Source organism: Nymphaea colorata, chromosome 8 (assembly GCF_008831285.2).
Source record: "Nymphaea colorata isolate Beijing-Zhang1983 chromosome 8, ASM883128v2, whole genome shotgun sequence".
Classification (NCBI taxonomy): Eukaryota; Viridiplantae; Streptophyta; class Magnoliopsida; order Nymphaeales; family Nymphaeaceae; genus Nymphaea; species Nymphaea colorata.
Window position 1 is genome coordinate 7,008,107 of NC_045145.1, and position 15,876 is coordinate 7,023,982.

The 15,876-nt window shown below is 36.4% G+C and overlaps 1 protein-coding gene across 1 annotated transcript; it reads left to right on the forward strand.

Annotated features, from left to right (window-relative positions):
* The first annotated feature begins 7,329 nt into the window (after positions 1–7,329).
* Positions 7,330–10,424, forward strand: LOC116259706 (GPI-anchored protein LLG1-like). Its single transcript, XM_031637612.2, has 3 exons — positions 7,330–7,573; positions 8,673–8,729; positions 9,817–10,424. The coding sequence occupies exons 1-3, from the start codon at positions 7,480–7,482 to the stop codon at positions 10,176–10,178; spliced, it is 513 nt and encodes a 170-aa protein (XP_031493472.1). The 5' UTR covers positions 7,330–7,479; the 3' UTR covers positions 10,179–10,424.
* Positions 10,425–15,876: the final 5,452 nt, after the last annotated feature.

Here is a 15,876-nt window from a genome sequence, read left to right on the forward strand (position 1 = left end):
TATGGGCTAGCTGATCCGACTTTCGCCAAGAGGTGAACTAAGGGTTGAGTTCTGTCTTCCCGTCTTTGGTCACTGATTCTATTGTAGCAGGCAGCATACTGTCAACATACTTGCGGAGATCCTACGACAGCATTGCTGACTCCTCCACAGTATTTAGTTCTCCCTCCCATGCCAGTGCTGCTACGGCATTCCACTGAGTCGTGGAAGAAGACGACGCCATGCCTAATTGACGGTCTGCGAGAGACTATAACAAGGCTCTGATACAATAAAAAAGGAGAACACAGATAAATAGTATAGCAAAATTTTTGTTACATGTATTTTTGTTATATACAAGGATTGTGATCAGGATTACATATACGTTCCGTCGGGCTTTGCAGTTACAAAATAGAGAAAAATCTGGTATTTCTATTTATGAGAAGATATGCTGTCCTTGGCAGCAATATCTTTCACATGAGCCTTGATATTGTTATCCTTTTCCAACTCATTATCTTTATCAGACACTCTCGCCTCAAACTTAGCCTTTGACTTAACAGGAACAAGAGAGTTGTTCATCCTTTTATCATCTACTCTTAATTCTTCTCCTTTAGGGAGAGAAAAATTGGAGCACTAGTGTGCCATTGATTGGTAATTGCAGATAGGCGATCAGGCAGACGTTGATTGTCATGTTCATTTTGCATTTAGTGGAGAAATTGCATTTCAAGTCTCTAGAATGCTTTTCAACACAGCCGCAAGCCGCCGCCACCACCACCATCAAGAGCTGCGTTAGTAAGAGCGTTTGTTGGAGGCTTTTGGGTTGCTTCTCATGGCTTAACCAACTTCATCACAGCCTTGGCTAAGCCTGGGCACCGGGCCTTCGGCAGTTCCTGGTAATCGACCTAACTCGGGCCCAACCCAGGCTCAAGCGGGCCCCATAATATTTTTTGAATATATATTTTATTAATCTTATATACAATTATAATATTTTATTACGATTTAGTATATTTATATATTATTTTATATTAAATATATATTTTTTAATTTAATCAAACCGAGCCCAGGCTGGACTCGGGTTTTAAGTCTCTGGCCAGCCTGGGCCGACTCCTTATTGGGCTTGGCTGGCCCAGCCGAGGCTTAGCCTTGGCTAATGAGGTCCTTGTTGTGTATATAGTGCCCATAAAAATAGAAACAAAGACTTATGGAGCAGTTGATAACAGTTTATCATGCAGACACTCATAACTTAGCATGACGAGATACATAGTCCAAGTTGTGGGGAAATATGTACATGTAATTAAAATTTGTTTTTCTAATGCCTTTAGATGATACAAGTAACTTAAAAGTGATACATAGCCCAAGTTGTGAGGTGCAACATACAACCATAGGCTTTACTTCCTTTAACTTCCAAGTGAGTAGGAGACAACAAGGGATAGGCAGGTGGGGTCTCAATGGGGCATGGGGCACCCACTCAAGTTAATTTAGTATTGAATGTTAAGTGAACCTGAGTCTAGGAATATAGGGTAGCCCTACGAGATTCGAGTCGCTGCCCCATAGTCAATTGAAAATTTGTTAACTATATATTTAGTAGCCCATGAAAAAAACATTTCTAGCTATGCTCCAAAGAAAAAACAATAAACCATCCAAAAAAGAGGTCCAGAGGTCCCCCAAGTCCCTTTTGTTTTGGAGTATTGTGCTACTTCCTCTAACTTGATTATAAATATTCAAACACAAAAAATTGTGGGATATAGGAAAGGTGAATGCATTAGAAGTCAAAATTCAAATTAGAATGGATACAATAGAAGACTGGCAAAACCATCATGTAGATGTGAGTCTATTTGTAGGCATAAAATAATATTTAACCCCATACTTTTTGAGTCAATCCAAGTATCCAAACCCCAAAGCAATATGTGGTCCAGCTGTGGTAGAATATTCAAAAGGAGAGCAAATTCACTTGAGCATGTATAAAGAAAAATGCCAGATTTGAAAATTAAAAAAAAAAAAAATCTGATAGGAAGCCGATACTTATTAGCAGATATCATCACAGTTGGCAAACCCGGTGATCTGACTCGGGAATCGTTCGTGTGGGATCGAGATTATTCCTTTACTAAGTCAGGGGTTAGGAGCCTAGTGATCCACATGAGACACGGCCAAGACTCGGCTGACTTGGCCGAGAATCAGCTGACTTGGTTGACTCGGCCAAAACTCGATTGACTCAACCAAATCAAACACCATGTGAGTTTTGGTGATAAAAAGTTAAATTAATGATAAAAATTTAATTTAATCTTTTTCTTTTGAATCAGAATGAAAAAACAAAAAAAAAAAGAAAAAAGAGGAGGCGGCCGAATTCGCTGCCCCTCTCTCTCTCTCTCTCTCTCTCTATATATATATATATATATATATATATATATATATATATATATATATATATATATATATATATATATATATATATATCCTTTACAATGAAAGTTAGACCCATTTGTTGGGGGTTTTTGCCTTTTCAGCAAGCTCAAGATCCTAAACCAGTCTGGCCATTGATCTCTCTCTCTTTCTCTCTTTGATGCATCGAAGGTGGTCGTCCCAACACAAAACATAACTTTTTTTTTTTTTACACTTTAGTGATTTCACAAGTCTTTAACCATTGAGTAGTTAATTAGATCATTCCGGAAAAAAAAAAAATAGAGCTACAGTCTGACAACTCGATTGCATGTCGATAATCCAATTTTTAGCACTTGACTCAGCCGAGTCACCGAGTCGATCCACTGACCCGATTGGCTGCCAATCCGATTCCAATTCCGGAGTGTCCCAACTATGGATATCATATGTCATATGTAGGGTAGAGACAGAAAATTCTGGCTAAGGGACACTATTTATACAATGGTATCTGTATATAAATGAATGAAAGAAAACTGCAATGAAGTTTCGAAGAGTTTTTTGTGCGCCTCTATCGGCAATCGTCCATATCATGCCTGCACACCCTTGACCGTATGGATCACCAAACTCAATTCAAACTTATGGACTCAGTCGCATCCTCAATCTAAGCGCAAGGACGCAAAAAGACAGACTGACTTAGCTCCACAATTCCAATAAAAGACATTCAAATCCAATTAAGCACTCAAATATGGCTTTCATAGACTCTTGTTCCTGAAATCTAAAGTCCAACATAAACAAGAAATTTCAAGCCCGCAATCGTGTGGATCGCTCCGTCCTCAAAATGCTATTAGTTTAAAGAAAAAAAATATCTTTTCGTTTTCTAAATAGTTTGAATTTCTCTTTAATGATCTTTTTTTGTTTTTCAAAAAAAAAAAAAAGAACTCCGATACGGGCCTATTCCTGTTTTGTCATTGCGACCCGTATCGGTTTGTGAACCGGAACATCTTGTTCGGCTTCCAATGTCGACTTTGCTGGATGTGAATCCAAGTTTTAGTTACTTGCCTGAGGAATTTCTGCTTAGCCTGGGTGGCTTTTGATGAATCCATATTAAACGAAGGAGCCAAATGAAATGCAGGGCCTGGTGCTCGTGCAAGCCAGTTCAGCGACAACGTCACAACATAAAAAAGTGGGAGCTTGGGTACAGCTGTTGTCAACAAAATAAACCCACAATAAACGTTAAATGATTAATAAGTGCTTCTTTTGTGAGATATTCACCAGAAAACTGTCATCTTTTGTTGGAAAAAAAATTATTTGTAACAAGGATCTGCATGAATGCCAGGGGTGTATTGGAGTGCATTTCATGTGGCCGGTGCATTTAAGTCGGACCGGCCCGGCCTCATAATGAGTTGGGTTTGGATCTGGTTTGGCTTGAAAAATTCGAGTTGATTAAATTTAAAAATAATTTTAAATAAAAAATATATATAAATATAATTAAGTATAATAAAATATTATAAATAAAAATAAAAATTAATAAAAATTATAAAACTCATTACGGAGCCCACCCAGGCCCGCCCGATAAATTATCAGGCCACCCCGAGTTTCTTTTTTACGAGACCGGCCTCGAATCGGACTAAGTACCAGGTAATCAGCAGCAGCCCGACACGGTACCCAAGCTTAGTAAAAAAGCATAACAAAACAACCATGCATAAAACAAATACGCACTAGTAAAGAAAATCTATATTTTAGTCACTTCTGCCATATCCTCACATCCTTATTCACATATAATTGTGTACCATGGTGGTCCATATAACCACAATAATTCATAGTGTTTCAAAAATACAAATATCAAATATCTAAAACTCACCTTAACATGAGAAGATATGTTCCAGTGATTTATCAAAGGGACATTTTGGTAATTTTAAATATATATATTTTTTAAAAAATCAATTTACTCTTATAGGAAGATGAATCTTTCATTTAATTAACAAAGTTCTTTTTGTCATTTGTAATTGATAGCACATTGTTCTTTGTTAGGACATAACAGTCAACCAGCTGTGTCTAAAATTAAAGAGGACAAGGCTTGTTGTACAAATATGAATTTTAGAACTCAAGGACTTAAGCGTCTGTTTGATTACCTCGAATCTTAGTTAGGGGCATCATATATTCCGATCAGTTCACCGGACTCTTGCCGGCTATTTCTCCCACTGTGCTCGCTGCATGTTATCTGGAGACAAGGGCTCTGCCATGCCTTCCTACAAGAATCTCCTAGACGAATCTGGGGAGCCCGACTTCCTTACAATTTCATACCCTTTGTCATGGTTACGAGGTCCGCCCCTTGTTAAACCCTGAGATCTGACTTCATATATCTTTACAAATCAGAAGCACAAATCAGAAGCAGCAAACTTGTGACTCAAACTCGTCCGGTCATTGAGTCAGCGAGTTGACTCATCGACTTAGGCCGAGTATTCAAATAACTATAATGTACTTTTACTGCAGCCGAAGCAACAATTTCGGGTGAGTCGAATTGAGTGAGGAGCGAGTCAGGTTCTATCTCGCCTAAACCTTGACTAGTTGCGAGATTTGTAAGTGATCCGAGCTGGTTTGAGCGATTCTCGAGTCAGGCCGATAGTTTGCCAATTATGATAAGCATAAGTCCATAAATATGTATGAAATCCGCAGCTTATAAAACCTCAGATTTTCTCAACAATTTGAGATATGAAGCTGTCAAATATGCCCTTAGATCAAACCAATGCCCATATGGACTGAGGGGTAGATTGTAGCAGTAGTAGTCCAGAACGTACAAACATCAAACAAACAATTTGATCGGTGTTCTCTTTTTTGCTACACAAAAGGTTAACAATCCTAACACTCGAAATGGAGACTAGGTGCATACCAATACCGACCCAGAACTAACCCCCTTGAGGACGATTTGACTTCATTTTCACACGTTTCTCAAGCGCCTGTTTGTTTGAGCACTTTTTCAAGTTTTTAATCTCTTGTTTTCCTCAAATGTTGAAAAGAGTTAAATTCAAAGACCCGCCATCCGATTGAAGCCCGAAACTCCCATCGGCTTAAGCCTTAATGTAATGTACAAATACATTTTTCCTTTGCCCAAAACACGAAGGTTGTTTTTCACTTTTAAAAACTATAAAATAACACTTTTGTTTAATTTCTTTAGAAGTTGGAAAAACAAAGCTACATTCTTATTTTATTACCATTAAAATCACAAAGCTTTCTATTAAGAAACATATTGAAAAGAATAAAGCAAGGACTTAAACATTATTGAACTTTTTTTTTTTAAATGTATTACTACATATTCATCCAAAAATATAAAAGTACACAAAAATTTGATACCATGTTAACGCCATAAAAAAAAAAAAGTTTTGAAAACTACGTTAGGCTTCATTAAAAATGCAATAGTTGTGTGTGTGTGTTCGTACATCCTAGAACATCAGGTGAGGGATAAAAATTAGACCCTTAAATTTTTATTAAAAAAATGTTCTAAATGAAATATGAACATCCTAATATATTTATAAAACTTAGATTGATTCAAGTTGTTTTTTATGAAAAGGGTGGACTTTTCTGTAGCAAAATGTTGATACCATGAGAGCCGTTATTTTTTGGTTATTATAAAAAAACTGTTAAACTACAAAAAAATTAATGAAGTTTCAACAACCTGTTAGGTTGCAAGTAAAAATACTGTAATTATCACATGTAAGCGATTTGGTTTTTGTGTGTATATATATATATATATATATAAAGAGAGAGAGAGAGAGAGTGAGGAATCGCGAGGCTAACCATTCAGGGATACCCAACTTACTCATGAAGGTTTTTTTTATCATCACGATATACAATTGAGAAAAGAACAATAAGGAAAATGTGTAAATTAATACAAAATGACGAAAATGCTTATGTTTTCTCTTTATTTTTCTTTCAACCATTTGTCATTGTCTTCATAAGTTAGCTGACTTTGGATAGCTAGAGTTATTATTCAATATATAAAATGGTTATTGTATCTACAAACAATTAGATTTCTATCACAAGCTTGTGCCTCAATTCTGCTCAAATTATCTGGCTCCGCCTTCGGATCCACTACACATTTTTTGTTAAAAAACTATAAGACTAATGTTTTTAGATTCCTTGGAACCAAGTCGTAATAAAATGTGCTTCGTATGGCTGATTACCAAGAACCAAAGTCCAATTTATCCAAAATCGACCCACAGCTACGAGACTTTACAATGTTTTGACAATAGTAATATTCGAAACATAGCTTTCTGGGAAAATGTTTTGGGATATATTTATATATATATGGCAAACTAGGAAGCTCGTGTTTGTGGCAAGCTTTGGCACGTAACTGTCGACATCCGGTAGTGAACAAGATTTAATTTAGTAAAATGAAATGAAGGATACGAAAATATTATAAAATATTAACTTCAACATTGCACCAAACCCCCTTTGAAAACCAGCTTTTGTCAAAGTTGACTTTTTCTCAAGCTTAATTTTGACGTCATTCAGACACTTTAAAAATACTTTTTTAAAGGTAAAATGAATTTTTTTTCTCTGCCTCTAAAACATTTTAAAATGTCATTCAAACATACTCAAAAGAGTTTTGTCAGCGGGTTTATACAATTTTGTGATATTTGAATAATTGACGCTGTCTTAGCCTTTCATAATGGCACCTTTAATTTCAAACTTGAACATGTATAAGCACGTGTGAGGAAGAACAGAAAGAACTATTGGGAATTAAATGTTATTCCGTTTATTTTCCTTATTTTTGGGAGGCCAACAGCTGGTCGTCCTCCTAGCTGCCCACCAAAGGTTTGGATCACAGTTGGGTATTCGAAATTTAAACCAAACCAAATGTTGGATACGATCCGCATTTATGGGAAAAGGAAACCAAATGTATGGGGTTAAGTGAAAATATCTTAAACTAGTGGGGTCAACATGAAATTATCAGGCATTTCTGAAAACCGCGTCTTCTGCGGCGAGCCGCCTATTGGGGGCGTCCTGTTTCTGCTGTCTATTCCTTTGTATCTCGCTCTGTCGTTGCTCGTTCCCTCACGGTTGCGGGGAGAGATCTCTCTTCCAAAAGGGAAGAATCTCTCTCTCTCTCTCTCTCTCTGTGTTCCAGATATGGCGTGGAACCCTCGCTGCTCGGCGATCTCGCTCGCATCCTTCTTCTTATTGTTTTTGTTTGCGGATGTGTCTGCCACCGGATTCATTTCAGGTGCATTTCCAGCTCTACGCCTTTCCTTTTCAGCATTGATCGGTAGCTCAGGGTTTCCCTTTTTGCGAACTGGAAATTTTCCGAGAATCGGGAAAATTTTGATTTTTTTTAATGCTTTTACGGTCTAATTTGAACCGTAACGCTTTGATTCTCGTTTTTCGTTTAGGTTTCGTGCTTCTTGGCTCTTGATGGCTTAAAATACCTTCATTACGAGGGAAAATTTTCATTTTTTGTGCTTGGCTTTGTGCGAGTTCGTGATTCTGAGCTCTGGATTTTACTTCGGCTGGTGATTTTTTTTTTTTTTAAAGCCACCTCATTTTTTGGATTTTTTGTTCGGTTTTGGGGTATCTGTTATTTCCTGGTAGGATTTTAACTCTCGGACGTGTGTTTTCCCTTCATAATCTCAAATTTTTTTACTCTGAAAGGAATTCGCTCCGGAATTCCAATTGCTGCGCATTACTTGTTGTTTATAGGCTTACTTCATCTTCTTGTTAGCTCTTCTGGTTCTAAGTTAGTGGAGATCTCAACTTCTTCTGCAGTATTCTCTTTGGCCCCAAAAGAGGTACTCAAGGAGACGCCTTTAGAATCGGGGATGACTCTGCCATTGTAGGTTGACTTTATTTCGTTCCGTACAGCATCTTGAAAAGAACGTCAATACCAGGGCACCCTTGTCCAGTTGCGGGCGCGTTGGACCATATAAATGTGATCAGCCTTACCGAGTGATGCGTTGACGCTGTGCTGCATGAATCGGCTTGAGTCGATGCAGATTTTAAACTATTCCCAAGCCCATAACACGCTGTCGACTTTTTCTTATCTTCTCAATTTTCCTTTTCTGGTTCAATTTATACTTTTTGTGATATTTCAACCGATAATTCTAGCCTTTATGTGACTGTTTATGAATATATTTTATCTCATTGATAATTAGCTATGTTGGTTTACTTGTTTCATTGATGGTCGCCCTTTGTCTTTGCTTTTACTATTGTTTCCTTTTAAAGATGCTGCATATTCCTCCGCCTATGTTGAGAATAGTTTTAGATACTTTGTTCACTCTTCATGGTTGAGTCCTTTCAAAGTTTTCCGCTAACTTCTTTATTTGTAGATCAAATATTTGAGCAACACCACTCAATCGGCAGGGGTCTACTTCAGGTGGAAAAGAGTGAGTACTTTCTTTCTAACCAGTTTTCCTGTAACTGGGATTGTCATGTTTCTTATAGAGGATTTACACGCTGTACGTTTATACTATGACATGCATATACACGTATGAACATAGATTTTGCAAGGTATTTGATCGTGTGGATGAAGCTTGATCAGTGCTCGCATGTGCCAATGATGTGAATTTATGAGCTTGCTGGCTGCGACACGTACAAAGATGTATTTTTAATTTATCCATTGTGATTGGGGAAAGGGGTTTCCTGTAGAGCCTGTCAGGCTCTTTTTGAATCCATTTCCATCATACGAAGCAAACTCTAAACTGCTGTATACTGGGGAATTGCATGTGCATGTCTTATTATAATTGGAGAATTGGAAAAATATGATGGTTTTCCAGTGGTTGCTAGTATCCAACTGATTTCTAGTGTCTTCTCTTAGTTTACATGTCAAATACTAATGGTTCCAGGCGAGGCTTGATCTACGATTTATTGCTCTACCATCGCTGTCTTCTAACCCAAGCATTTTTGTTTGATTTATTGCTCTACCATCGCTGTCTTCTAACCCAAACATTTTTGTTTGATTTATTGCTCGACCATCGCTTTCTTCTAACCCAAGCATTTTTGTTCGTTAATTTGATGAAAGTATGAAACGAAAGAACTGTTTTGCTTTTACGTCCTGTTCTTCACAGCAACCATGGAACTTTAAGCTCATGATCCTCCTCATCACTTGCTATCGTGTGGAGCCCGAATCTTGCTTTATGTGTTTTTGTGTTCATTTCAATCTGTTTCAGCATCCTCACAAGCTTGGCATTTGTCCTGCATCATCTGTATGGTCCAATTTTCCGAATACTTAAAGGCTCTGAGTTGAACTCTATGTGAAACCTACGTGTTGCATTCTTCTGCATCTAGAAAATAGAAATGTGGGATCTACTTAAGTTTATGGGTCGATGCTATCATTATGCTACTCTTCTTTTCTTTCACTTCAGAAGCTATAGAGTTGCATTGAAAATTTTAGCGCAGCTGAAGAGCCGAACAACATACACATGATCTTGGTTTCCTCTTTAATTATGTTTAGCTTTGCCTTCTTGTTTGCAGATTGCCCTGTAGACTTCGAATTCCAGAACTACACCATCATCACTAGCCAGTGCAAAGGACCACGATATCTGCCAACTCCCTGTTGCAATGCATTCAAGCAATTTGCCTGTCCCTTTGCTGCAGAACTTAATGACCTGACAAATAACTGTGCTAGCACAATGTTTAACTACATAAACCTTGCTGGAAATTATCCGCCAGGGCTCTTTGCAAATGAGTGCAGAGGTGACAAATATGGACTCTCGTGCAATGGGACCACAACAGGGAATTCTCAAATGAACAATTCCACCAGCGGAGCGCATGTTGCCTATGGTTCTTCACTCGTTCTTCTTATGGTCAGCATCCCAATCTTTATGGTTTCTTAGAACCATTTGTATATTTGAAGCTGAACTTGGTTCGTATATTCTTTATGTAATGTCGATTTCCACACTATGGTCCTTGTATTTGTAACGTGTTGCAACATCTCTAGATCTTGTTGTGCCGGCCGACTGCGTGAAGATTCTTATGTGCTGTCGTGTATTTGATTACCTGGACAAAACATATTAGCACTTCTTGAGGAAGTTTTGTACAAGAAACATTCTTCATTATTTTTAATCGTTTTGATTTCTTAATCTTTTTGATTAATGGGTTTAGTCATCAACATTCTGTACAATACGTGAACACACTAAAATTCTTTCAGCAAGGCCAACTATTAGATGCGTCATTGTCGCTGATCATGCACTAGGAACTGGCAGCTTACCCAGCCATCTGTTTGCCTGCTGGTGGAGTGCTGACGAACTTTTATGACAGACACGGATAGGGAACAAAAGTGAGTTATCGAGGTAGGACTAACAGCTTGTGGAGCAGCTTACACAGGGACCAGATTTTATCATCCCTGTCACTCTACTCTCTCTCTCAGATCTCATTGTTGCAAATTGTTTTAAACAAATGCAAATTTTTAGAAATAATTACGTAATGTAAATTCAACTTTACTTAATTGAAAATGAGGACATACTTCTTTGTAATTTGAATTTTCCTTTTTCATTTTAATTATCTTTTTCGCATAACCAATTTTATGTCTTTGTGGTTTAAAATGGATCCAAGCTCCCCAGCTTACCGCATTAATCGTTTTGAAGTTAGAGATTTTAGATCACAAGGCAAAGTTGGATTACTTGAAGGGCTTGCTTTTCCAAAAGCTGAAAAGTTCCCAATTTTATAAATGTTAAGAAGCAATGGGGAAACTGGGTTCTCTTTTTTTTTTTTTTTTTTTTTTACGAAAAAGTCCACTTATTACTTGCTTTTTTATTTTCCTCGATCCACTTTTTCTTGTTTTATAATTGCTTCTTTGTTTTACGATAATATTTCTTTTACAGTAACAGGTTTTGCACTTGCCTTGTCTTTCTTTATTTGCTTCTAGTGGATTTAATATATAGCACATGAGCGTTCTGTAGTATTTACATGCTCAATGTTTTATTGGTGTTATTTCTAGAAATAAAATATTGTGTTTGTTTAAGTTGTTTATGGTCACATAATTAATTATTTGATATGCATACAAGACATTCCCCTTGAAATTCATATATCTTGGTGGCATCTGCATATACCGTTCATAAAATCCCTATGAGAGAAATGCACTGACGACGTTCTTTTGGAAAATTATTCAATTTCGGGCACTAGCAACGTCTAATGAACATCGAGCAAAGACTCACCTGGATATGGTAGTCCTTTTCTAATGAAACGAATTGCCCCCCTTCAATTTATGCATACAACATCTAGTATGATCTAGTATATATTTTCATCGAGCAAAGACTCACCTGGATATGGTAGTAGTGCCTTTTTGTTGTGTACACCCTTTTCTAATGAAACGAATTGCCCCCCTTCAATTTATGTCATGATCTAGTATATATATTTTCACCTATAGTAGAATTGAGAAATAGTCAATTGTTTTTTCGTAAAGCACATTTACAAATCCACTGCTCCTCTCTACTTGTCATCTTTACTTGTTTGATGAAAGGTGGTGGTTTCTATGTTGAATAAAACAAATAAGAGATAAGCATGATGGATCGTTAGAAAAATTATCAAAGTGGACAGCTTCAGATAAAGGAAATCATGTACCTATTCATCTCATGCACTTTTGAACCAGGTAAGTGTTTACAGGGGAAACTTTTTATTACCTACCCATTTTTGAAAAACACAAGAATTGATCTGAAACTTGCCCCCATTTTTGGAATATGCAATAATAATTTTAGGAGATGGGACATATATTTGCCAGTACAAGGTTTGATGCCTTTAACTGAGCCAGACATTCCAGTTGATTGTTAGATCTTTAAATATTTTCCTCAATCATAATTCAGGAATGGAATGACAAGGGTAACTTGGAAGTCTGCAGAATTTTCGAAGATAATGCATGCAAGTGAGGGTTCGTGTTTTGATGTTGAAAAATAGAAGAAAAACAACGAATGAAAATTTCAAAGCTAAGTCACTGGACTCTTCTATTTTACTGCCGCACCCGAGTCGGGTGCGCACCGGACATGGGTGTGGCTTGGACTCACACCCGAGTCAAGTTAGATGCTAAGTCACCAGACTCTTCTATTTTACTGCTGCACTCGAGTCGGGTGCGCTCCGGACATGGGTGCAACTCCAACTCACATCCGAGTCCAATTAAAATGTCATATTACTAAATTACTTATATAATATATGTTGTTATGATATTTTTCTATGCAATACAATTATTTAAGTATGTTATATACATTAATAACTAAATTGTAATAATAATATATACATGCTTATTCTGTTATATATATAATAAATTAAAATAATAATAATAATAATAATAAAATACCCTCATTGCACTGCCGCACCTAAATTTTTTGGGATGTACCGCTTTGGCACCGGCACCGGCACTCTGGTGACATAGTTTCAAAGTAATTCTTGGCTGATTTAAATGGAAATTATGGCCATTCAAAAATTATTTTAAAGAGTAACGTACTTACAAAAGAATTCCCTGCTGATTTGTAAAAGATACTTGAATCAAGGAAAATTTGATGATGAATAATTACTTGAAATTATTGATGACTTTCAAGGGCTATTTGTAAGAGAATTTGTTCCGAATAGAAAAAGAATTTACTTGGAAGCATTGTTGGGGAGAATCAATTGATTGAGATAGAAATGGTCCAACTGGGTTTTATAAGATATATTAGGAAGACCTTATTAATTCGGTTTAAGAAACCTAAAGCAGTATTTACATCGTCAGAGAGGTATTTGAACCTTCACGTCAGAAAGCTCCTCGTGATTAGGTAAAACAATAAAGAACTTGAAAGGAATACCTAAAAAATGAGGATTGGTTTGGGGCCTTCAAGTTTGTTTGGGGATTATCAAGCCTCAAACTAAGGTATAGATTTAGAAAATTATGAACATCTAGAATGAGTTTTCTGAAGTCACTCTTGAATTATGTATCCAAAAAGATTAATCTGAAGAAGGAATGATTTGGGAACATGGATGGATAGCTTTGGAAACTAAAGTGTGTTCTCATAAATTCCAAGGAAAATTTGGATCTCTTTCTCATCTTAGCTGCGGCGAATAATGTGAATCGATTGGATCCAGTCCTTAAAACTTGAGTGAGGTAGTTGCTCAATGCCATTCATGTTAACCACTGGTGGAGGTTTTAGCAGATGCAGATTGGAAATTAAAATTGAGAAGAAGCTTTGGAAATTAGGTAAGGATATATTACATGTTGCATTCCAACGTTGGGAAACAGATTCATAGAATAAATTTTAAAGGAATGTGGGCTACTTGAGGCAGACTTGGTCACATTTTGAAACCATGAGTATAATCCTCATATGTGGTCCCGTAGCTATTGAAAAATTGTATCTATGCATTGAATTTCAAAAACTATGCTCGAGTTGGAAGTTAGTATTTATAGAATTTTGAAGATGTATTGGATCTGAAAAGTGCTTTATCCAGATTTGGACATGAAAATTAATTTGCATTGGGTTGATTGGTCATGAATCTGAGATTCAATTTTGATTGGGTTTGGTGTGAAAGTTGTTCTGTTTGGTCATGGGATTCTGAGAATTGGTTTGATTGGATTTGAAAGTGGGCTCATTTGGATTGGATGTCGTTTGACTCAAATGAAAACTAGTTTTGGATTTTGGATATGGAAACATTGGTCGTTCATTGAGATTTTAAACATACGGTGTGGTGTGTTTAATTTTGAAAAGTTGATATCCTATTGGTTTAAGTTGCATTGATGACTTTTGAAGACATTATTCATTTAGCCTCAAGTTCAGCTTTTGGATCCATTCAAGAATTGAGCCATACTGAAAGAGACATTTTGATAGGAGAACTTGACTTTCACTTGTGACAATTATGAGACACCTCCCTAGGAACTCCCATTTTATATTGAACTCCATATGCAAATAGTTGCATCATTTGCTGTTGATTGCAGCATAAGAACTAGAAATGACAAGAGAGATGGATTTTTTTATTGTTGAGGCAAAGAGTAGGGAGTTGAGAAGGTTTTGGCCTTGCAAAATTTTCTCTTCATAATTAAGATGGATAAACTTTTGCTTAAATTCCTGTATCTCAGCATACAAGTTGTTAAGGCAACTTTTTCACTATTGAAAGCCTTTGCAAGTGAAAATTTAAGCAAAAATGTTCACTTAGAAAAATGAAAATTATGACCACCATTTTAAAAGATAAAAACGACAATTGTCTAGAAAAATTATCAAGCACTAGGCAAAATGAATGCTTCAAATTAATTTTGGCAAGAAAATTGCCTAAGGGCAACCTTTAGTGGGTCATACCTATTTTTTCAAATTTAAACTTTGCCTTTTAGCTTCTTGTTTGTGTATTTTTCATCCTTTAATAACGAAAATCCATTACCTAAACTAGATACTCCCAATCATATTATTTTTCTTATTTTCATTAACAATTATCGTTTTTGAGCTTATTCTCAAGCAAACAATTATCCTGATTTTTGAATATGTGAATAGGACCGACTTAAGTTCTATACCCAACACTGACAGATTATTACATACGTTGTTATATATATACAAGCTTGCATTTTTTTTTTTCTATCTTTGGAGTTGCATGTCCTGCCTACCCTCTTGTATTTTCTTCCTTAAATTTTAGTAACTTAATTGGGAAATGCATGTAGCTCATTTTCTTTTAGCCGAAATGTAACTTTATTTCTATAATAATATAAGTGTTGGTTTACCTGTGTGAAAACTTTGCTGACCTTGGAACAGGTAGTTCTAGATTCTGGATCTATACAAGCTGGAATTACTTGTTCTAGTGAGCTAACACGAGATAAAAGATGCATAATTATGAGAAGATGTCGTCAGTTATGCAAATTTGAAACAAAATATCCATCCTCATTCATATCTTGAATTGAGTTCTTTAATTTTGAAAATTTCATATCACCCTGCATTTTAAGCCTTTTCACACGAATGAGTTTATTCATTCACAATAAAAAACACATTCAATATTTTTGATTGGACAAAAAAAAAACTATTAATTTGTTTTTCTTCATGACAAACTGGCCCGGTTGGATATATATATATATAAAGAGAGAGACAGAGTCCATTACACTCGTGAGTGAACCTAACAGGTTTGCTCATTTAGAGCTTCTGTTCTTTTTATAAAAAACATAAAGAAAAATTAAGAAATTTTTTTTGCATTGCTCCTCGACGTGTTGCATCGCTCATGGGCAATCGATTCCGTTCGAGGAGGAATAAGTTGAATCAGGGGACGACGGCTTAAAAAAAGGGGGCGATGGCCGCCTCTAACCTCTCCCCAGCAGCCGATTATTTTTTATTTTTATCTTTCATAAAAAAAACTCGAGCGCCCGATGCTTACGAATATACTCGCAATCCTTTCGTCCTATTCATCTAAATCCTTCCCGGTCAACTTTGTCTCAGCTCCACATCTTCAATTGAATCGAGACGAGCTTATTATGAGCTTTCAAACAGCCAGAAATTCAGGAACTACCAAGTTCAATTTTCAGATCTACCGAAGAAACTTGAAAATCTCAAGGAGAGAGCGAGCGACGTAGGTGAGTCAAAAACTTGAATATCTAAAGGAGAG

Coding starts and splice junctions, on each gene's coding strand:
- LOC116259706 (XM_031637612.2), top strand. CDS start 7,480: ATGGCGTGGAACCCTCGCTGCTCGGCGATCTCGCTCGCATCCTTCTTC. Junction 7,574..8,672: donor TGCCACCGGATTCATTTCAG/GTGCATTTCCAG, acceptor CTTTATTTGTAG/ATCAAATATTTGAGCAACAC. Junction 8,730..9,816: donor TCTACTTCAGGTGGAAAAGA/GTGAGTACTTTC, acceptor TCTTGTTTGCAG/ATTGCCCTGTAGACTTCGAA.